Source organism: Anguilla anguilla, chromosome 8 (assembly GCF_013347855.1).
Source record: "Anguilla anguilla isolate fAngAng1 chromosome 8, fAngAng1.pri, whole genome shotgun sequence".
NCBI classification, from domain to species: Eukaryota; Metazoa; Chordata; class Actinopteri; order Anguilliformes; family Anguillidae; genus Anguilla; species Anguilla anguilla.
In genome coordinates this window covers 53242651-53264455 of record NC_049208.1, presented here as the reverse complement: position 1 = coordinate 53264455, position 21805 = coordinate 53242651, and the positions used below count along the sequence as shown (strand labels likewise).

The following is a 21805-nucleotide window of genomic DNA, read 5'->3' as shown; positions in this document are numbered from 1 at the left end:
GTAGTACAGTATAAATCTGGGGAATGGGTAATACAGTATAAATCTGGGAAAGTGGGTAATACAGTATACATCTGGGAAAGTAGGTAGTGCAGTATGTTACCTACACACTGTCTAACTCTGTCACTGGATACTGCAGTGCTGTATGTAACCCGAACAGTAGAATTTAAAGTGTATAAACAGTCATGTGTGTGAGGGAAAAGAAGGAAACTACAGGTTCCTCCAGTTCTCCAAGATTCCACGGGCTCTTCATCACAAACAGGCACGCGTCACTGCATTACAGTCGTCGTAGCAACGGTCTTCATTCAAAGAGCAGTTCAATGTGTGGATTGAGTGTGTCGGTGATGGAACAGGGGCTTGTGACTCAGAAGTTTAGATCCCAGCTGGGGCATTCCTGTCATTACCTTGAGCAAGGCTGTTCAAGAATCAAGAATTTAAAAGATGTTTCAAAGTTACAAGGAACCCTCATCAAAATCACTTGTGGTAAAAACCATAGATTAAAATGGCCATTATAGCACTAACCGCATTTACTGTGTAAAATAAACGAGTAAATATCCAAAAATGATGAGCGAGGGAGAGAGAACGCGAGAATGAGACAGCAGTGTAAATTGTGTTTATTAAAAGCTTGTGGACACACCGAGGGGGGACTTCACTAAGCTACGCGGCAAGGATCAGGAATACAGTGACCTTGTGAAATAAGGAAAAGTTCTGCAATCATAATAATTAAAAAGGGTGGCGTTCTGTTGCACTATTTCTGTAGAGAGACACACAGTTTTATTCTTAGAGCTGGGACCAGGCCACAATGAGTTACCTTGTTCCAAAATTAAGGGGTATAATAAGCTAGTCAGGTTCCAGCTCTACGGTGGGAAAGGGGTATAATGAGCCAGCCTGGTTCCAGCTCTACAGTGGGAAAGGGGTATAATGAACCAGCCTGGTTCCAGCTCTACGGTGGGAAAGGGGTATAATGAGCCAGCCTGGTTCCAGCTCTACAGTGGGAAAGGGCTATAATGAGCCAGCCTGGTTCCAGCTCTACAGTGGGAAAGGGGTATAATGAGCCAGCCTGGTTCCAGCTGTAGTGAAGGAAAGGTATTACAGACAAAGGCATCCACTCTCACAGACACAGTAACACACCAGTGATAATTTCCCTACCTACATCTGCTCCTACATGTCTGTCTATCTTAGCAGAGCTCAGTTCACCACAGTCCTCTATCACTGCACGCATCTACTATTATCCGAATGAAGTCTGTGGTCTTTAATGCCTGGTCCAAATGGTCAGGACATCGTAGCTGCTATTAGGATAACCGAGAATGATGTTGATTAAATTGGATGGACACAGGGTTAATACTATCAAAGCAACTAACAGTAATATTGGTGAGGTGTCTTGTTGCAGTCTCCCTCACTTCCTGCACTGGTCTCCCCAAAGTCGAGGGTCATTAACGGAGAGAGCCTCGGTGGACTCTGGGAATTGTAGTCCAGGAGGAAAGAGTCTTTATATCCAACGGGCTGGCCAATGGGACTCTGAGGCGTGACGCTTAGGGGCGCGGTCAGCAGGGAGAGCTCCAGTTGGTCGATGGTGCTGGTCTGGAGAGCCTGCGACGGTTGGGAGGTTGCCATGGACGCGGGCATTGTCGCCATGGCGTCAGCGTGAGGGGCGACGGGGGAGTTGCTCTGTGAATCGTCCGCCGGAAGCGAACGTCTCAGTTTGGCTCTGGCGTTCTGAAACCACACCTGAGAGAGAGAGAGAGAGAGAGAGAGAGAGGGAGAGAGAGGGAGGCAGGGAGGGAGGGAGAGAGAGGGAGGGACGGAGAGGGAGGGAGGGAGAGAGAGGGAGGGAGGGAGGGAGAAGAAGAGAGAGAGGGGGAGAGGGAGAGAGAGAGGGAGGGAGGGAGGCAGGGAGAGAGAGAGAGAGGAGGGAGAGGAAGAGAGAGGGAGGGAGGGAGGGAGAAGAAGAGAGAGAGAGGGGGAGAGAGAGAGAGAGAGGGAGGGAGGCAGGGAGAGAGAGAGAGGGGAGGGAGAGAAAGAGAGAGGGAGGGAGGCAGGGAGAGAGAGAGGGAGGGAGAGGAAGAGTGAGAGAGGGAGAGAGAGAGTTAGAGAGAGGGAGAGTGACAAAGAGAGAGAGAGAAAGAGAGAAATCATGTCAGTGGTTGTAAAAGCCAAGAGAAGACAACAAGAGACATTTCTGTTTATTGTATATACTGTAGCTAAGCCCGACAGGAACAGAACTGCAGGGGGTCACCTGAGTGTTTATAAAGAGCAAAGAAAACAATGGTTTGCTAATAAACCAGCGTTATTAGATGGATCATGATCTTGCGTATGCGGTCCTCCACCTGGAGGTGGCGATCCAAGCCAACTCATCCAACTCAATTCAGCGGAACCGACGAATGAGAGGACACCTGGTCATCCATTGACCTGCTGCAGAGGGACAGCGCCTGGGGGGGTGAGGGGGTGGGGGGGGGTGGTGTTGAGACCGGGCGAGCGCAGACCAACCTGGAGGACTCGTTTTGGGAGGCCAGTACGGTGCGAGAGGCAGGTCCAGTCCTTGCCGTCCGGGTTGTGCTTGAGGGCGAAGTAGGACTCCATGGCCCTCAGCTGCTCGCTGCGGAAACACGTCCTGATTCGCTTGGTCCTCCCCCGAGCCCGCCCCCCTGCGGGCCCTTCGTCCAATCGGGGCTCGGGGCTGCTGACCGACTCCTCCCCCTCCCCCGTTCCAGCTGCAGAGTGAGATGGCTCACCGTCGCCATTTTTGGTCACATTTTGATTTCTAATGACTACTTTTATTTTTATGCCTGCTTGTAGAGCTTATTTTTAAAAAAAACGTTTGCACATGGAATATATACTACCCTGCCTGCCACCAACCAACCAATGACCTTCAGGGCTGTATTAAAAATAATACTTACACTCCATTATCGCCAAATATGGCCTGTTTCATTGGTAAACCGAGCTCATAAGCTGGCAAGAACGTGTGCTGCTTCGAAAGACGTTGCATGAAGCCTCTACTGCTTCTTTCCACTCTGCGCCAGCTAAGCTTGCATATATATTTCCATCCATCCATCCATTATCTATACACGTTTATCCTGAGCAGGGTTGGGTGAAGGGTGCTGGAGCCTATCCCAGTGTGCATTGGGCGAGAGGCAGGAATACACCCTGGACAGGCCGCCAATCTATCGCAGGGCTAAATATATATTTAATTTATATACATATATATATATATATATATATATATATATATGTGTGTCATTTAGGTATATGTTATATATATATATATATATATATATATATATACTGTATATAGCCTATATGTTAAATTAATAAATTAAAAATGTTAAACTTTCTAAATATTTCTGCCTAAATGCGCTTTCCAATCCATACTGTTGCGTCCACATATTTACTTTCAAAAAGAGCCTAGGCCGCGCGCTCCGTGCTTGCTCCTTTCTGAGGCGGTCGGAAGACTTGCAGCGCGCGAATGTCGCACTGTCTGTCAAAGCGTCACTTTTTTTTCTTCAGCCAAGACAAGGAAAATGTAGGTAGCGACGCTTCAAATATTACAAAAAATACCATAGTGTTAACCAGTGTTTTAATTGGACCAATTAAGTGCCGGTACCTACTCCTCAAAATACATACTGTTTAAAATAAATTAATGTTGGTAATCAAAAGAAGAGTCGGTACTCATATACAAGTCCCGACAGCTCCTGCCCATCTGAAGCACTGGCGTTAACTATCATTCGATAATGACAACTGGCGGATCCTAACTCTGTTCGGGCAAGTGGAATGCCTCATGCAGTTGTCTGATCGGACAAGTAAAAAATAAATCTGATAAATATGTAACGTTATCTGAAAATAAACAGTGTTTGTTTGAGCCGAAGCGGAACCTGTTCCAGTTGAGCTACGTAGGCTACGTGTCTACCATTTTTTTTTAAATCTAGAGCTACTGTTATAATGGTACATCTGATTAAAATGGTGGCCTGGAGAAGCCCGTCAGATGTCGCGGAAGCAAATTGTTGGCAAATCGCCAAAACAGCGCGAATTATATATATATATATATATATATATATATATATATATTTTTTTTAGGGCATTTAAAATGTTTGAGTGATTCAACTACTTCCATTTCCACACAACAACATGGTGATTTTTTCCCATGAAAACGAAAGGGAAAGTGTTTATTTTTAAGGTTTTGTGAATGTAGGGGGGGTGAGAGTGAGGGGGGTGAGAGTGAGAGGTGGGGTGAGAGTGAGAGGTGGGGTGAGAGTGAGGGGGGTGAGAGTGAGAGGTGGGGTGAGAGTGAGGGGGTAAATCGCATGGTTAAGTGTGAGGCACAAACAGTTTCTAAAATAGGAGGCTGAAGAGGCTTGTGCAGGGGGTCCATTAAGGAAGGGTTGATGCTGAATTCATTAGCTTTGGCTTCATGTCACAACTGCAGTTGCAGTTGTAGCCACTTGGGGGCAGGCTTTCCCCTGGTGTTGTCTGCCAGCTCTGTTTAAGTGGAATGCCTCATGCAGTTGTCTGATCGGACAAGTAAAAAATAAATCTGATAAATATGTAACGTTATCTGAAAATAAACAGTGTTTGTTTGAGCCGAAGCGGAACCTGTTCCAGTTGAGCTACGTAGGCTACGTGCCTACCATTTTTTTTTAAAATCTAGAGCTACTGTTATAATGGTACATCTGATTAAAATGGTGGCCTGGAGAAGCCCGTCAGATGTCGCGGACGCAAATTGTTGGCAAATCGCCAAAACAGCGCGAATTATATATATATATATATATATATATATATATATATATATATATATGTATATATATATATATATATATTTGGGCATTTAAAATGTTTGAGTGATTCAACTACTTCCATTTCCATACTACAACATGGTGATTTTTTCCCATGAAAACGAAAGGGAAAGTGTTTATTTTTAAAGTTTTGTGAATGTAGTGAGCTAGCAAAACTGAGAGTTAGGCTACAGTTGCTACAGCTGACAAAGAGGGCTGCATTCTAATGACGATTATGATTATAACGAGAGGAGCAGTCTCACAAGCTGCTGCAGTGTCCAGAAATGAATACAGATAAAACTAGCTAATAAAAAAGACATTAATCAAGCATCTAAGTTAGTTAGGAAATTTTGTATCATGCTTCTCAGTAGAATTAGAATGTAACAGAACAGAATCTTTAAAGCCATTTTTCTCACTTTTTCCTTTTTTTTGCATGGACAATGCATGTAAACTCTGTCATTGAGTGTGAGAGAGACAGAGAGAGAGGGCTTTGAATGTGGACTCAGCTCAAATTATATTGTTAAATAAAAAGATAAAACATTCTAAGTACTATTTTGTCATGGTAATTGAGTTAATTTAGCAGAAGTGCCCCTTTTAAAGTGCAATATGTAACTTTTCTTGAGTATCAATTTTGGTTATATAGTGCTCTATTCTTGAAGATAGAACTTCTAGATGGACAATGTGCTCTTTTAATTGTTCTCATGCCACCATAACTCAAAATACAGGCCTATTTTGCTTCAATATTTACAAACAATACAAAGGTTAACAAACCTTTTATGGTTTTAAAGTACATCTAAGACTACTTTTTAGCTCTTGCAAACTGTTATTCCTTGTATCAAGAGCTCGTCAGAGCTATAAGATAGATTTAGATATTTAAAAAAAAACCTTTAAGAAGTCTCAAGAGGTTATGTTTTCACAGTCTTAAACTTTTTTGCCTTTGCTACACGCCCCCCCCCCCTCCTTTCGGACACCCACCACCACACCAAGAGATCAATTCCACAGGAAACACTGTATATATATATATGTTTAGGCATGTTGTTAGCCAGGCCTGGTGTTATTATTGATGCACTGATTTCATTCTCCTAAGTTGTAAGTTGTTGGAGCGTAAGAGCTCCTATTAAATTAACCTGCAGATGGAATTCAGACTGTGGGTGTGTGATTGACACGAAAGGGTTCAGATTCGATACCAGAACGGGGGGGGGGGGGGGGGGGGGGGGTGGGGGGCAGTCCACATGCTAGCTCAATGTCTTGCCCAGGTAGCCCCCAAATTCATGTCCTTTAAAATAAAAGATGTCCTCACCTTCTCTGTCTGCTTGCCTGAGTCGGTCGGGGACGGGCGGGCCTGTCCTCCCTTCTGTCTGGTAGTGTGATTGGCAGTACAAGCTCCGCCCCCGTGCGCAGTACAGATTTCCCGGGAGCAAAGTGACGTCACACTCCTGGAAGCCAGACATGTGCCATTTTAGACAGGTCAAAACAACTTATGCAGTCAGCGCCATAATGTTTGGGACAAATAATTTTTTTTCTTCTTGATTTTGCTCTGTACACCACAATTGTCGGTTTGTAATCAAACAATTCACACGTGGTTAAAGTGCACATTCTCAGCTTTTATTTAAGGGTATTTAATACACACTGGCTTCACCATGTAGAAAATACAGAACTTTTAATACATAGTCCCCCCATTTCAGGGCACCAAAATGTTTTGGACAAATATTTTGGCATCGCAAATGTTTCTGATTAGTCACGTATGTTCAGTTGCTTCCTTCGTGCAGATACAAGAGGGCTTTCAGTATCTAGTCTTGATTCTAGGCTTTTGATTGCCTTTGGAGTCTGCTACTGATGTTTGTCAACATGAGGACCAGAGTTGTGCAAATGAAACTAAAAGAAGCCATTATGGAATTAAGAAAAAAAAAAACAGTCAGAGACACAGGCCAAACCTTAGGCTTACCAAAATCAACCGTTTGAAACATCATTATGAAGAAAGAGCGCTGGTGGGCTCAGTACTCGCAAAGACCCTGGTAGGCCGAGGAAGACCTCTGTAGTTGTTGACTGAAGAATTATCACCATAATGAAGAAAAACCCATTGCTTACAAAGGACATGCGACAAAGTACTAAACATGGCTACTTTCATTTACATAACATTAATATTTCCCAAACATTATTGTGCCCTGGAAGGGGGGGGGGCTGTGTATAAAAAGTGCTACATAGTGACACCAGTGTGTTTAAAAATACCCTTAAATAAAAGCTGAACATGTGCACTTTAACCTCATGCAAATTGTTTGAATACAAATCTAAAATTGTGGAGTACAGAGCCAAATCAAGAAAAAAAAAATATGTCTTTGTCCCAAACATTATGGAGCTCCCCATATACTGAAAAATATAGATGCACAGTGGACAGGACTCCCAGTGGCTTCAGGTAGTTATAGAGTGCACTTCTTAAGTGGCACCCAATCACGTGCCGCAGGTCTTCATTTCGACCAATCACTTCACCCGCTGATGTCACTAATTAACACACCTTCAGCCGGAGAGGAGGGGACTAATGAGGGAAATCAGCGGGTGAAGTGATTGGCCGGAATGAAGACCTGCGTACTCTCCGTGGCACGTGATTGGGCACCGCGTTGATTGATTGGTTTCATAATATATTGCAGCCACGGATCCATTATTCAAGGGACAAAAAAAAAACAAATACATTTAAAAATGCTTCCCTTTGCTTTGGCTCCAATGCCATGATTTTAAATGTTTTTATTTATTATGTAGGCTATTTTTCCCCCTTGATTCCTTTAACTGACTTTTTTTGTTGTTCTCTATTTATAACCTGTTGGGGGGTGTGGGTGGGGTGGAGTGGGGGGGGGGTGGGGGGGGCACAGGCTCTTGGTAATTGTGTTCTCAGCCTCTCACACTAATCAATGTGGAAGCAAACGAGGGGGAGGCGGGGGGAATGTGAAGCGCGAGTGAGAGAGAGAGAGAGAGAGGGTAAGAGAGTGAAAGAGAGAGAGAGCAAGTGAGTGACAGAGAGAGAGATAAAAAGGTAGAAGGGGAGGGTGAGAGACAGAGAGCGTGCGCACAGAAACAATAAAGTGAAAAGAGAGTGAGCGACACAAGAAGAGTGAGAACGAGAGAGCGGAACCATGGAAACCGCGGAACGATTCACTGATTCATCTACTCGTCGATCGACCGATCGAATGTGTGGTTCTGTGCTTATAGTCGGCTTCTGCCCACAGGCCGGTTAGCGAAGCCTCCAGTGACACACTCCGGAAGATAATAACAGACGTGCTCTGTGTTCCTCTCACTCCCGCTCTGGTGCTCAGTGTCATGCTGTCGGTTATGTACTGGCTGCCTGCTGTCTGTCGCGACGCTGATTGGCCTTGGCTCTTCAATCTTCGTGTGTGTAAGACACTTTGGATAAGAGCACCTGCCGCATCCTGAGAGTCTTGGTACTGCCGTTACACCCCGGTGTCACTGTGCCTTTCACGATGTATAAAACAGTTGTCGATATGTTTGTTATTGCACTATGAAGCGTTACAGGTGTAGTACAGCTAAATCTGAGCGAAGGTGTGATTTTGGCCTTCGGGTACAATCTGAAGGCACATCTCAGAACTTCTGCCCCACGGGACGGAGCCGAGCCGCCATTTCTCTGCCACGCGATGCCACGCCCCACTGACCTGGCAGGAGAAGCATTGAGGGTGAAAGGTCAGCGACCCAGACCTCATGACCAGAGCGGACGATGGGATTGGCTGGGAGCAGCGGGCGCACCTCCCCACACTGAACAGCCTGAGGGAAGAGCAAAATGAATCTGGAAACTGCAACGTATTTGGAAATGGAGGTTATTTAAAATCAACAGTGGGCAACTGCTTAGTGAATGGGGGTGACATCATCAGTCACATGATCCAGGGAGGCTCATATCCCTCTGGCCATCAGGACAACTGAATTCATAGACCGAGGGGCAGATTTTTGTTTTCCCCAAATACCCTGGCTAAATGAGCTAATTGGCTGTATCATTTGCAGATTAGATCCCAGTAAAATGTTTCTTACAGGGACAGAAGTCTTCACCTGTCATTCATCCACTAATAAAGAAATGTAGCTAAGATGGTGCCAGGTGGTGTAAATGTTAGGGAATAATAATGTAGCTAAGGCCAGAAGTTGGCATGACAACCAGGAGCAGACACAGCCCACATTGCCCACTTCTGTTCTGGCCGTTCTGTATTTTTAAACTAATCACGGCAAACTTCATCAAATGGGACTCTTTAAGTTTTCGGAATTGTTACTTAACTGTGCCGTAACCTTCCGTTCTCATGCAGGCCGCCCCCTTATACTCGCGGGGCCTTTCTGAAACAGTGTGAAGTCTGACACCAGCCCGTCAGAGTATGAATCTGAACGTGTGAATGGGAACTAGGGCGTGGCGCGGTAAGGAGGGGTGGGGCGGGGCGCGAACCTGCAGTAGTCGCGCTGGCAGTAGATCTTTCCGTCCCGGCAGTACAGCGAGGCGTGAGACTGCAGCTCGCACTGGCACACGCTGCAGCGGAGGCACGCCCCGTGCCACACCCGCCCCGCGGCCAATAGGATGACCCGATCGCAGACACGCCCCCCGCAGCCGCCGCAGAACGTGGTCCAGGACCCCGCCTCCAGGGACAAAGCAGGGGACTGCGGGGGCGAGGGGGGGGGTTTGGGGTGAGAGGAGGGTGGGGGGGTTTGGGGTGAGAGGGGGGGAGGGGGGTCAGAGGAGGTGGGGTGAGAGTGAGGGGGTGAGAGTGAGAGGTGAGGTAAGAGTGAGGGGGGGTGAGAGTAAGAGGTGAGAGTGAGAGATGGGGTGAGTGAGGGGGGTGAGAGTGAGAGGTGAGGTGAGAGTGAGGGGGGGTGAGAGTGAGAGGTGGGGTGAGAGTGAGGGGGGTGAGAGGTGAGGTGAGAGTGAGGGGGGGTAAATCGCATGGTTAAGTGTGAGGCACAAATAGTTTCTAAAATAGGAGGCTGAAGAGGCTTGTGCAGGGGGTCCATTAAGGAAGGGTTGATGCTGAATTCATTAGCTTTGGCTTCATGTCACAACTGCAGTTGCAGTTGTAGCCACTTGGGGGCAGGCTTTCCCCTGGTGTTGTCTGCCAGCTCTGTTTAAGTTCACTAGTTGGTTCACCAGCCTGTTGTTGAATCTACACCCCTGAAGTGTGCAGTGACAGCAGATCTAAACTCAGGGGACAAGACAAAATGTCTACGCGCGTTTTCCAGGAGAAACATCACAGGTTCCAGAGTCTAAGCGGATTGCCCAGGCTCGAGGCAGGGTGAGGCAGGAGGCGGAGCCCTCTTACCTGCTGGGCGGGGCTTCCATCCATCACGGCAGGGCTCCTCCCCTCCGGTACAGGCTCAGTCCCCTGTGGCCCCTGGTCGCCAGGGAAACCACTGTTCAGCAGTTCTTCAAGGGTGCTGTCCTCTGACATCACAGGACTAGGGGGTGGGATTGGTGGGAAGGGGACTGGAGGGGTTTTGCCCTGGGGAGACAGGAGGGTGGGGGGGAGGGGTGTCATTTAACACAAACTACTCTCCATGAAACAGGCTATTTTGGGAGGAAGAGGGCTAGGGAAGGCCCAGGGGACGTGATTTGCTGAATGTCTTGGTACATTCAGGAACAGACCTTGAAACACGGACCAGCTCCAAATAAGCTTAAGAAATTTCTACCGTCTCAAACAGTGTCCACCAAAACCCCTAATTACAGCAGAACTCACCCACAAACAGATGGCTCTTCCATTCAATCCAACTGGAACAAATCTGACTTCCTAAATTAAGGAATCTTAATTTTTGACAAGAGGCATTTTGGGACATAAATTTACAGGAGATGGTTTAAAGTATGCTGTAGTAGGGTGTAGGGGTCTGCATTAAAATGCAATCATTTATTTTAAAGTGAATTTCATCAACTTATTTTTGACACACACACACTCACACACAGACAACGTATGCAGCATACAGCACCACTGTCGCTAACCGTCTACTCCAAAAAACAAAAACAAATTTAAAAACGGCAAGGTCTTACCTTTATTAATTTTCGGAGATTGTTACGTTTCTCCGGGAAGTTCAGACTGCACGACACAGCAGGTGGATTTCCTTCAACTTCCAAAACCACCACAGAGCCTGCTCCTTAAACACTGGTCAGTTTGCTGGCATATGCATGGACACCTTCAGTCACCCACATTTTCCAGCGTAAGTCTCCATTCGAGCATATAAAATCAGTCCTGTCCCTCGTTCCTTTGTGGAAAAAGCACTTGGTTTTCCGACAGCTTAGCACAGCTGCTTGTTACGTGTTTATTTAAGATGCTGTTAGTTCCAGTTCATCTCTCTGGGTAACTGTCTGGCTGCTCACCTCCACTCCCATTAGTATTAATTCCCTGATGTCACAATGCACCTGTAAACAGCTCTACCAGGGGGTGTGGCCAGACAGGTGAGGGGGGGAGTTCTGATTGGCTGCAAAGGGGCAAAATGGGGTGGGGTTAGGCCCCAGACAAAAAAAAAAGCCACAATCCCAGAGGGCCAATTAAAAAGACAGAATTGCTGGAGACACCACCCAGAGCTGAAAGTACACAGATGGGCAGACAAAGACCACACGCACACACTCACACACGCGCACACCCTCACACACACGCTCACACACTTACGTACACACTCACACATGCACGCACACACACACACTTAAGAGGCAATGGCTCTAAGATGGCAGCAGTACATAACCAGAGATAAATTTCAAGCTGAATTTTAAAGGCAAATTTGTACCACAGCATTTCCGTACCTATCAACACATAAACATAAGACTGTATTAAACAGCTCAGTGTTGTGGAGGAGATACAGAGGAAGTGCGTTTGAATTACTCATTCAAAAATCATACTGATTTGGACATTTGAGCCTAAAACACCTCAACTGCCATTGGAACTTCTGAGTGATCTTCCACTCAGCATTCCACAAAAGATTTTTGCAATTACCGATTTTAAAAACTGCTTTATGCTTTTCAGTATTTATGATTTACACAAGCATTTGAATTCAGCCCAAAATAATCAATGGCTGATTGAGGCCATCAAGCAAACTTTCCATTGTGTTGCATCTTTTATGCTGGTTACCCAACACCGTATAAGGCAGTAAATGAACTCACAGCCACAATTTTTGAACCTTGTTTTTATTGTCACATAAAACCATAAAATCGGAAAAAAATAACTTACAAATATTACAACGTCCTCTTAAAAAAACACAATTTAACAGAAAGGAGAAAAAATTCATGTAATAAAAATAGCAGTGCACATTTATGTGCACTATGCATTATACACATTAAAGGCCATAGAACCTTCAGTTGTCATTAGACACACAATAAATGAAGACCTTTAGACTCATAGTACATTTTTACACACAAATTTAAAAATAAAACATGTCAAATTTCAGGCAGATCTTCATTCTGAATCTCAAACACACTCACACGCCAACACATTTTTGGGTCGGTCTCCACACCCCAAGAAACACCCCTCACAGATAGATACAATCTGGCAAAGGTTCAGAACATTACCACAGCGCTGCACTGCGATTAAAAATAAAAAAAATGTATATAAAAACTATGATTTTATTTACACACTGTATCATTTCAACGGTTAAATTTAACACGGAGGAGTGTTGCAAACAAGTGCTGTCCTTGGTGTGTTGGAATGCCACAATGGGCACCTCTGAAAGAAGCCATCTTGGCCAAAGTTGGCCATCTCGTAAGATAACCTACATCCTCTTATAATGGCTTCAGTGACAGCACCCATTATATCACTCCTGATCCACTGCAGTGCGAGCCATTCCAGGTTTTAAAAAATAAAAACCATGTTTTTGTTGGTGACTGCAATCGCAACATTGACCCGATTCTCATAGGACCTGAAATGGCTCAAAATGCTTCGCAGCAGGAATTGCTTACTTTTAAATACCTGCAAATTTCTAGGCAGTTTTCGGAATAAAACATTTCTTAAAACATGCAATAAAACTATACACATCAAACTTGCAGGTCTGTGGCAAGGGTGCACAGATGTGGGAGAGGGCCAGCCCCTGCCCCACCCCCTGCAAGGTTTTTAAAAACCGGCTGACTCCGCCCCCCTCAGAGGGCATCCACTCCCCGGATCCGCCGAGCGAGCTGCAAGTCCCGCGGGAATAGGGTCACGCGCTTGGCGTGGATGGCGCAGAGGTTGGCGTCAGAAAAGAGACGCACCAGGAAGGCCTCTGAAGCCTGGGTGGGGGTGGGGGCAACAAAGGAGGACAAGGAAGTGACACGTTCAGGGCCGGAGTAAAAGGAAGTGACACGTTCAGGGCCGGAGTAAAAGGAAGTGACACGTTCAGGGCCGGAGTAAATGGAAGTGACATGTTCAGCGCCAGAAGAAAAGGAAGTGACACGTTCAGCGCCAGAAGAAAAGGAAGTAACACGTTCAGGGCCAGAGGAGGAAAAGGAAGTGACACGTTCAGGGCCAGAGGGAAAGGAAGTGACACATTCAGGGCCAAAGGAAAAGGAAGTGACACGTTCAGGGCCAGAGGAGGAAAAGGAAGTGACACGTTCAGGGCCAGAGGGAAAGGAAGTGACACATTCAGGGCCAAAGGAAAAGAAAGTGACACGGTCAGTGCTGAAATGGCGCGGTGTCCCTGCAGGCACACAGCAGTGCGGGGTTAGCGTACCTCCTGCAAAGCCAGCAGGGCCATGGCCTGCCACCTCAGGTGCAGCTTGCTGAAGGTCTGGCACACCTCCCGAACCTGCAGACAGCAAGCAGGGAGAAGTGAGTGAGCGTGTGCGGTGGCCTTGTGTGCCAGAGCAGAGAAAGAGAGAGGGAGAGAGAGAGAGAGAGAGAGAGAGAGAGAGACAGAGAGAGAGAGAGTGAGAGAGAGGGAGGGAGGCAGGGAGAGAGAGACAGAGAGAGAGAGTGCGCGTGAGTTTGGTGGCTGCAGTACCACTCTGGAGAAGGGCGCTTTCCGCAGCAGGAGCTCGGTGGACTTCTGGTATTTCCGGATCTCCATTAGGGCTCGAGTGCCGGGCCGAAACCTCCTCCTCCTCCTCTCTGGGGAGCCCGCTGACGCTATGGCGACAAGGGAGGGGAGGGCACATTGATGTAGAGAGAAATTAATTGGTACCAGCACACACAAACACACAAGTGCTGACACACGTACAAGTAAGTACACATATAAATGGGCATATACATACAGGCACAGATTGGTGGAGACACGTACAGGTATATACACACACAAGTAGAGATAAAATCGGACAATGGCTCGGATATAGCTTCTATATGCATGCGCTCTAACTGGGACAAATACTTAAAATCACAGCTGGAGAGCCAGAGGCCAGAAGCGATTCACCGCAAGCTTGGTACACCGTCGCTTACGTGGTGGGGCGGGTCTGCCCGCTCTCGCTGGCGAAGGCGGGGGTGGGGAGCGCCGCCGAGGTGTCCCGGCCTTTCGTCTGCCGCTGGAACGGCGCATTCTCCCGATGTGCCGGGCGCGACGTTGTCTTTAGAGACGGACGAGGGGGGCACAAGGAGAGCAGGGTTGCCAGACTGGGGAAGAACCTCCAAATGTAGGGGATTCAAAAATAAAAAATAAAAAATAAATAAAAAGCAAAAATGTATGGGAGACAATGACAGATGGAGGATTAAAAAAAAAAAAAAAAAAAAAGATCTGAGGGCCAAATTGTGAGAAATTTGTATGGGAGTCAAGTGAAGAGGAGAGGTTTTGAAGAGTTTTTTGGGGGAATTAATTCGGCATCTAACATAATGCATGGAAACGTTAAAATGTATGTTGGACACGAAGTTTAGGTTAGCGCTATTATGTGATGATAGGTGAAACATATTTCATTTTAAGATTTAAAAAAAAAAAAACTAAGACTTTTGAAACACATATTTCAACGCAACCCAATATTATTTCTACAAAATTTGTCTACGTACGGTAGCAGTAAACATCTTGCTGCTCTGGGACTCCGCTTCCTGAGTCAACAACAGCTACCTCCGACGTAGCTTAACTTACCACTGTGATTTGGTGTAACGTCGCTAAATGCAACCGCATTGCAAGGCTACCACAGCAACATACAACTTATGCAACTAATGTCAACCATTTGATTGCTTGTTTGGTGTCGGTGTGATCAAATAACATTAACTGAGTGTTCACAGGCAGGTAACGGTAACCGAGCTAGCTAGCTAGCTCCGGATGTTAATGTCAATGGTGGTGCTCTGGCAGCTACTGAATTCCAGGTCCCGCAGGATGCAGAGTCTGCATGCATTTGCTCCAACGATGCGCAACGCCACCTGATTTCACAAAGGAATTTACCTTCTTGATTCATTACCTCCTGTCAACAAACGCATTAATTCGTGAAGTCAGGTGACGCGTAACGTTACAGTGTATGGTGCTCTGGTAGCCGTGCACAGTGGTAGCTAGTCTAAATGTAACGGTAAGTTATTTAGCTGTGTAAACAGAATCGCTCGAACAAACAAAACGTTATAAAATAGCCTGACAAACGTTCGCTATTTTATCGTTAGCCATCTAACGTTATATGTATGCATATCCGTTTGCTATACATCCCAACGAACAGGTTAGCTAGAATAAAAAACGGCAACTAAGTTTACTGAAAAGGATAGACAGCTGGCAAGCTGCATCACAGCTAACGCTGCGGTCCGCGATAAAGGTTGGCATCCTCGCTAACTATTACTTTCTTAGCAAACGCATTTAGATCATCACACTTCAGACGCTATTTCGACATTCAAAATGCGCTATGCAGACAGAATAAAGCAGCATATGGTGATTAACTTACCAAAAATTACACCAGGAGACCAAAGGGGTGACTTAATGTTGTGCCAGCAAGCTACATTGCTAGCATCGCAGCATGCGGAAGTTCAGCGAACTCGACGTGTTCAAATGATGCGCCGTCTAAGCGCCCTGTGTGATTGGCCCTTGCCCTGGCGCCTCGGACCCAATCGGAAAGGTCTTTAACCAGTCGGAGCTTCTGGGCTTCAGATCGACCCAGGATCACTTCACCTATCGCACAGCCTTCCACTAATAATGTTATGCAAAAGACTCGGGCTGATCTTGAATCAGCGCCAGGCGTAACTTATTTACTACGACGAATACAAGGCGTGGTGGCGCATCTGACCGTTCATTGGACAGTCAACATGCCAATTAAAAGTACAGTTTAAATGCCCTTAACTTATCTCTGATTTCAGTTTGTATTCTATGTACGGGCATGTTAATACTTACCAAATAATACTTTATAAACTTTGTTATTGCCATAAACTCTCAGTTTAAGTTATCAAAAATTCTAACTTGTAGTTACAGACACCACTTATGATTAACCCGTTGTATTGTACTAAATTTGGATATCAGTTTTGGTCACAACAAACATATAATTCACAAATAATATTAAATTCCATTTATTTAATCAAAAGCAATAAGAAACTGGAACAAACAAGCTCAAACAAAGTATAGTTCTCTTGTGAACGTGTATGTGAACTTGTGTGTGCATGTTCATTTTTGTGTATGCCTGTGCGTTAATGTGCGTGTGTGTGTGTGTGCATGTGTGTAAACATGCAGGTAATGTGTGACCGTCTGTCTGTATCAGTTTCTGTTACTCGGTGGGAGTGTAGTTGTTTGGCAGCTCTGCCTTCTCCCTGCTCCATAGTTTCACCAGCAGGGGGAGCAGCATCTCTCTGTGCTTCTTGTCTCACTGGGTTCCCATCATTTGGACAGACTCGTCCACGATGTCCAAGGTGAGAGGGGTGACTTTCTCCGACAGCACAGCTGTGGTGCCTGGCTTGTACTTATACGTCCCCTGCCTGAGAGAGGGAGAGCGAGAAGGATTGAGAAAGAGAGACCAGGATTCAGAAAGAGAGATATGGAGAGAGGGAGACAAAGTGAGAAAGAGAGCTAATGCACAAATAAGGGTAGTTTGGTTTTTGAAATCATAGTGATTGACGGATTTGCCTGAGCCATTTCTGTGCCCAACCAAATGCCTCACGCCGCGTCCAGGCGACCAATCAATGGGCGGAACCCTGGCCAATGGAACAGCCCGGGGCGACCAATCGACAGGCGGGTGGGCGGGACTCACCTGCACCCCTTCTGCACAGGTTGGTCGAACGCCCGCAGGTACTGCACCCCCGCCTCAGTGATCACGCACAGGTCCACGTTGCTGCCGGAGCCCAGGTCACAGAAGATTCCCGCAGTGACGGCGTCTCGCACCAGCTGCTTGGCCTCCTCCATCTGAGGGAGGAGGGAGGGGGGCGGGGGGCGGGGGGAGGTGGGGGTGGACAAGGAAGGAGAGATAAAAGTACATATAAGAGGGAGGTGGAGAGAAGGGAGAGAGAAGTGGATGGATGGATGGATGAATGGATGGAGAGAAATACAAGGAAGAAATGAAAGGATAGATGACATAAGCAGAAGCAAAAACACAAAAAACGAAACCCATTTCCTTTAACTAAGACAACTGCACTATAATCATACGATACGATAAGAAAACGGTCACATCTGACCTCCATGTCCGGTTTGTAGCGATCCTCAAACACAGAGATGGCTGGCTCTGCCCCAGAACCTACAGCAGCACAAGAGCACATGGCACTGTGTTACAAACTATAACAGAAACTAACATTACATTACAACCAGACAGTAATGCACTCACAGTGCACTCACAGTACACAGAGAAACAGTAAGGGAGGGAGAGGGGCGGGGCCGTACCCATGGTGACGAAGGTAACGGACACACAGAGAGACAGTAAGGGAGGGAGAGGGGCGGGGCCGTACCCATGGTGACGAAGGTAACGGACACACAGAGAGACAGTAAGGGAGGGAGAGGGGCGGGGCCGTACCCATGGTGACGAAGGTAACGGACACACAGAGAGACAGTAAGGGAGGGAGAGGGGCGGGGCCGTACCCATGGTGACGAAGGTAACGGACACACAGAGAGACAGTAAGGGAGGGAGAGGGGCGGGGCCGTACCCGTGGTGACGAAGGTAACGGACACACAGAGAGACAGTAAGGGAGGGAGAGGGGCGGGGCCGTACCCATGGTGATGAAGGTAACCGACACACAGAGAGACAGTAAGGGTGGGAGAGGGGCGGGCTGTACCCATGGTGACGAAGGTAACGGACACACATAGAGACAGTAAGGGAGGGAGAGGGGCGGGTTGTACCCATGGTGAGGAAGGGTAGTTTATCGGTGGAGCCGTGCGGGTAGACGCAGTACAGGTGGGAACCTGTAACATCCACACCACCCACGATGAGAGAGCAGCCAATATGGCCCTGATACCTGTAATAAATCATCATTATTATTATTATTATTATTATTATTATTATTTTCACTGTTGTTATTCTTCTTATTTCATAATCCTAAGAGTAATTCTCTCTCTCTTTCTTTCCTCCCCCCTCCCTCTGTACTCCTCCCCTCTCCCCCCCTCTATATCTCCCTCTCCCCTCCTCCCCCCCTCCTCCTGCCACCTCCCCCTCTCTCCCCCTCCCTCCTCCCGCCACATCCCCCTCTCTCCCCCTGCCTCCTCCTCTCTCCTCTCCCTCTCTCCCCCTCTCTCCACCCTTTTCCTCCCTTCTCCTCCCCCCTCTCTGCTCCTCCCCCCCTCCCCCTCCTCCCCCTCTCTCGCCTGAACAGCATCTGCTTCAGCTGCCGGGTCACCGTGACGACCAGCGGCGGACGGCCCGTGCTGAGCGCGTGCAGCTCCACGTTGGATGACATCATCTGGGTGGTGACCTCAGCGTCGGCGGCCACGCCCGCCCCGCAGCAGCTACGCGAGACAGAGGGACCGGAGCGTGACTCGTGAGCGCGCCAAAAAAACGTCCGATGTATTCCGAGGGGACCCGACCAGCAGAAACACGCGGCTGGGTTGGGCCTGTCCCGGACGGCCTCTCCAACAATCCACCAGTTTAACTTTTCATTCCAGTTACATCACCAGGGTCCAGTACAAAAATGTACTTGTACTTACTTACCCTGTAATTTTAAAACTAACTGCAAAGTGTAATTGTTTTTTTTGTTTTTTTGAGAATTCGAAGTATTTGTATTTCGGGCAGAAATGTTTTGTAATTTGTCGGCGGCCAGGTGACAGTGCTCTCCCTTTGACAGTACTCTGTGTCAGTGTTCTCTGTGTCAGTGCTTGCTCTGTGTCAGTACTGTCTGTGTCAGTGCTCTCCCTGTGTCAGTACTGCCTATGTCAGCGCTTGCTCTGTGTGTCAGTGCTATCTCTGTGACAATGCTTTGTGTCTGTGCTCTCTGTGTCAGTACTGTCTGCATCAGTGCTCTCTCTGTGTCACTAATTTATGTCAGTGCTCTCTCCATGTCAGTACTGTCTGTGTCAGCGCTTGCTCTGTGTGTCAGTGCTCTCTCTGTGTCAGTGTTCTCTGTGTCAGTACTGTCTGTGTCACTACTTTGTGTCAGTGCTCTCTCTGTGTCAGTACTGTCTGTGTCAGTGCTCTCCCCGTGTCAGTACTGTCTGTGTCAGCGCTTGCTCTGTGTGTCAGTGTTCTCTGTTTCAGTGCTCTCCCTGTGTCAGTGCCCTTGCTGTGTCAGTGCTCTCCGTGTGTCAGTGCTCTCCCTGGGTCAGTGTTCTCTGTGTCAGTACTGTCTGTGTCAGTGTTCTCTGTGTCAGTGTTCTCCCTGAGTCAGTGTTCTCTGTGTCAGTGCTCTCTTTGTGTCAATGCTCTCCCTGTGTCAGTACTGTCTGTGTCAGTGTTCTCTGTGCCAGTACTGTCTGTGTCAGTGTTCTCTGTGTCAGTGCTCTGTGTCGGTGTTCTTTGTGTCAGTGCTCTCTGTTTCCGTGTTCTCTGTGTCAGTGCTCTCTGTGTCCGTGTTCTCTGTGTCAGTGTTCTCTGTGTCAGTGCTCTCTGTGTCCGTGTTCTCTGTGTCAGTTTTCTCTGTGTCAGTGCTCTCTGTGCCCGTGTTCTCTGTGTCAGTGCTCTCTGTGTCCGTGTTCTCTGTGTCAGTGCTCTCTGTGTCCGTGTTCTCTGTGTCAGTGTTCTCTGTGTCAGTGCTCTCTGTGTCCGTGTTCTCTGTGTCAGTGCTCTCTGTGTCAGTGCTCTCTGTGCCCGTGTTCTCTGTGTCAGTGCTCTCTGTGTCCGTGTTCTCTGTGTCAGTGCTCTCTGTGCCCGTGTTCTCTGTGTCAGTGCTCTCTGTGTTGGTGGTCTACCCACTATATATTGGGGGCAATGTAGTGGATCTTCATGCAGTTTTTGTCCGCAACCACCATGTCATCTGTGGCTCTTGTGTCCGCTCCCAGTATCACTCCATCCTGGGGGGGGGGGGGGGAGGAGATATAAAGAACCAGTTATGGTGACATTCATATTAACACAAGGAATCACTTGGTCACCAAGAAAATCCTCAGAAGTGAACGCATGAAAAAAGAAATGCTAAACAAAACCAACTTTAAATGTAAACGTCAATTGTGTATTATAATGACCACAAGGGGGCGCCAGTTTCACAGAAGTCTTTCAACTCGCCTTAAAAAGGATTCCAGCGATAGTGGTTCCGGTTTTCCTGGCTTTGGGAGCTTTGTACCCCACCTCTGACAAGTTGCTTTCCAAGACAGTATTTCTTTAGGAAAAACAGCACATGTCACACGTTTACACCGCTCACTCGCACATTCAGTGAAAATGTCCTGACCAAATAGTAGACTAATCGTAGTTATCTGAACATCTTTATTTAAAAATTTTTGTCATAAACTGAAAAATAGAGCTATACAGATAACTCTATAGACGCACACTGTCCGCTTAATAACAAAATACATAACAAAAAAAACAAACAAACTTTTGAAATACTTAGTTACAGGCTACAAATCAAATTTTCTTCATCTTTTTAAGTTTGTGCTCATCTTCCTCCATGTGGCATGTGCATATGGGGTGACATTAGCTCAGGAGGTAAGAGCTGTCTGGCAGTCGGAGGGTTGCCGGTTCGATCCCCCGCCCTGGGCGTGTTGAAGTGTCCCTGAGCAAGACACCTAACTCCTAGTTGCTCCCAACATGCTGATTGGTACCTTGCATGGCAGCCTTTCACCATTGGCGTGTGAGTGTGTGTGTGAATGGGTGAATGAGAGGCATCAATTGTAAAGCACTTTGGATAAAAGCGCTATATAAAATGCAGTCCATGAATGTGCATACAGGTGGGTATTGATTACCGATAGGCTATGTGTCTCTTTCATCCTTAAAATGTTTCAATGCTATGTTTCAATGCAAATGTTTTACAAATTCAGTTAACAGAAATAACTACGCTTCAAATTGTACAGGTTAAACCTACTGAACTTATATATTATTACTGAGCATTGAGAAGCCCTACGTCTTTGCAAAACAATCCAGCCATCCACACCTGTGCCAAAATAGTAAGCAATGCATAGGCCTTGTAACAAAAGTAGGCTATTTAGCCTACTTTAAACAGGGCACTGGTACTTATTTTACCCATACCGATCAATACAGATCGCACATCTCGCTGCGAGTAGCCATAAATGTTATATTCACTTACACTTGATGCCCCATCGGGTTGTTCCTGAATTCTCGATCGCACAAAATGCTACTCACCTCCGGGTGTTCTCAAAAGAAAAACCGCCAGTAGGAGGGTAGTTTGGCCTTCCCGTATGTATCATCGTCAAAGGAGGTTAAATTCGTTCACCGCGTTGGTTTGATGAACTTCAGATAACGAATCGATGCAAATAGAGGGAAGATACCAATTCGTATTTTATTAATACCCAGGGTTTTGACGCCGTAACGCTGTATGACTCGGTTTGCTGGACGTGTCAGCGTTTTAGGCTTTATCCGCGGACGCGTTTTCACATTTGAAGTATCTTTCACTTTCAGTTTTGGCACATGATTCACCCAAGGAAAAGCGAATTAAAGGTTCAAATGCTAAATGGACAAGGTCTGCAAACCAAGATCTGTCATCAACTATCTATCGTACACTCCTAAATTAAACCCACCGTGACTGATTCACGATTAAACGGATTCACACACGGTGGTTGGGAAGAGTATTTTGTATTTCTCTGAGTTTCAACATTTAAATGCCTGCATTTCCTAGTAAGTGCTGTATACACTCTGTGACGAA

General features: G+C 46.7%; 3 protein-coding genes across 4 annotated transcripts; all 3 read right to left on the bottom strand.

Moving 5' to 3' along the window:
* Nucleotides 1-1004: 1004 nt before the first annotated feature.
* Nucleotides 1005-11096, bottom strand: LOC118233108 (LIM/homeobox protein Lhx9-like). 2 transcript variants are annotated; one of them, XM_035428465.1, is made up of 7 exons: nucleotides 10777-11096; nucleotides 10058-10237; nucleotides 9193-9401; nucleotides 8423-8531; nucleotides 6064-6199; nucleotides 2485-2708; nucleotides 1005-1725 (listed from the first exon to the last, which is right to left on the bottom strand). In XM_035428465.1, the coding sequence occupies exons 2-7, from the start codon at nucleotides 10184-10186 to the stop codon at nucleotides 1354-1356; spliced, it is 1179 nt and encodes a 392-aa protein (XP_035284356.1). In that variant the 5' UTR covers nucleotides 10187-10237; nucleotides 10777-11096; the 3' UTR covers nucleotides 1005-1353. The 2 variants fall into 2 exon arrangements, with proteins under 2 accessions (XP_035284356.1, XP_035284357.1); XM_035428466.1 differs by lacking the exon at nucleotides 10777-11096 and adding an exon at nucleotides 10472-10642.
* Nucleotides 11097-11888: 792 nt separating this feature from the next.
* On the bottom strand, nucleotides 11889-16067 carry LOC118233606 (histone H3-like centromeric protein A). The gene is made up of 5 exons (XM_035429397.1): nucleotides 15541-16067; nucleotides 14123-14305; nucleotides 13692-13816; nucleotides 13422-13496; nucleotides 11889-12981 (listed from the first exon to the last, which is right to left on the bottom strand). Exons 2-5 carry the CDS (start codon nucleotides 14217-14219, stop codon nucleotides 12853-12855), a joined length of 426 nt encoding a protein of 141 aa, XP_035285288.1. The 5' UTR covers nucleotides 14220-14305; nucleotides 15541-16067; the 3' UTR covers nucleotides 11889-12852.
* Nucleotides 16068-16140: 73 nt separating this feature from the next.
* On the bottom strand, nucleotides 16141-21684 carry psmb10 (proteasome 20S subunit beta 10). Its single transcript, XM_035429396.1, has 8 exons — nucleotides 21286-21684; nucleotides 20215-20308; nucleotides 19909-20006; nucleotides 18369-18509; nucleotides 17907-18022; nucleotides 17252-17310; nucleotides 16831-16982; nucleotides 16141-16558 (listed from the first exon to the last, which is right to left on the bottom strand). The coding sequence occupies exons 1-8, from the start codon at nucleotides 21348-21350 to the stop codon at nucleotides 16447-16449; spliced, it is 837 nt and encodes a 278-aa protein (XP_035285287.1). The 5' UTR covers nucleotides 21351-21684; the 3' UTR covers nucleotides 16141-16446.
* Between the last annotated feature and the right edge of the window lie 121 nt (nucleotides 21685-21805).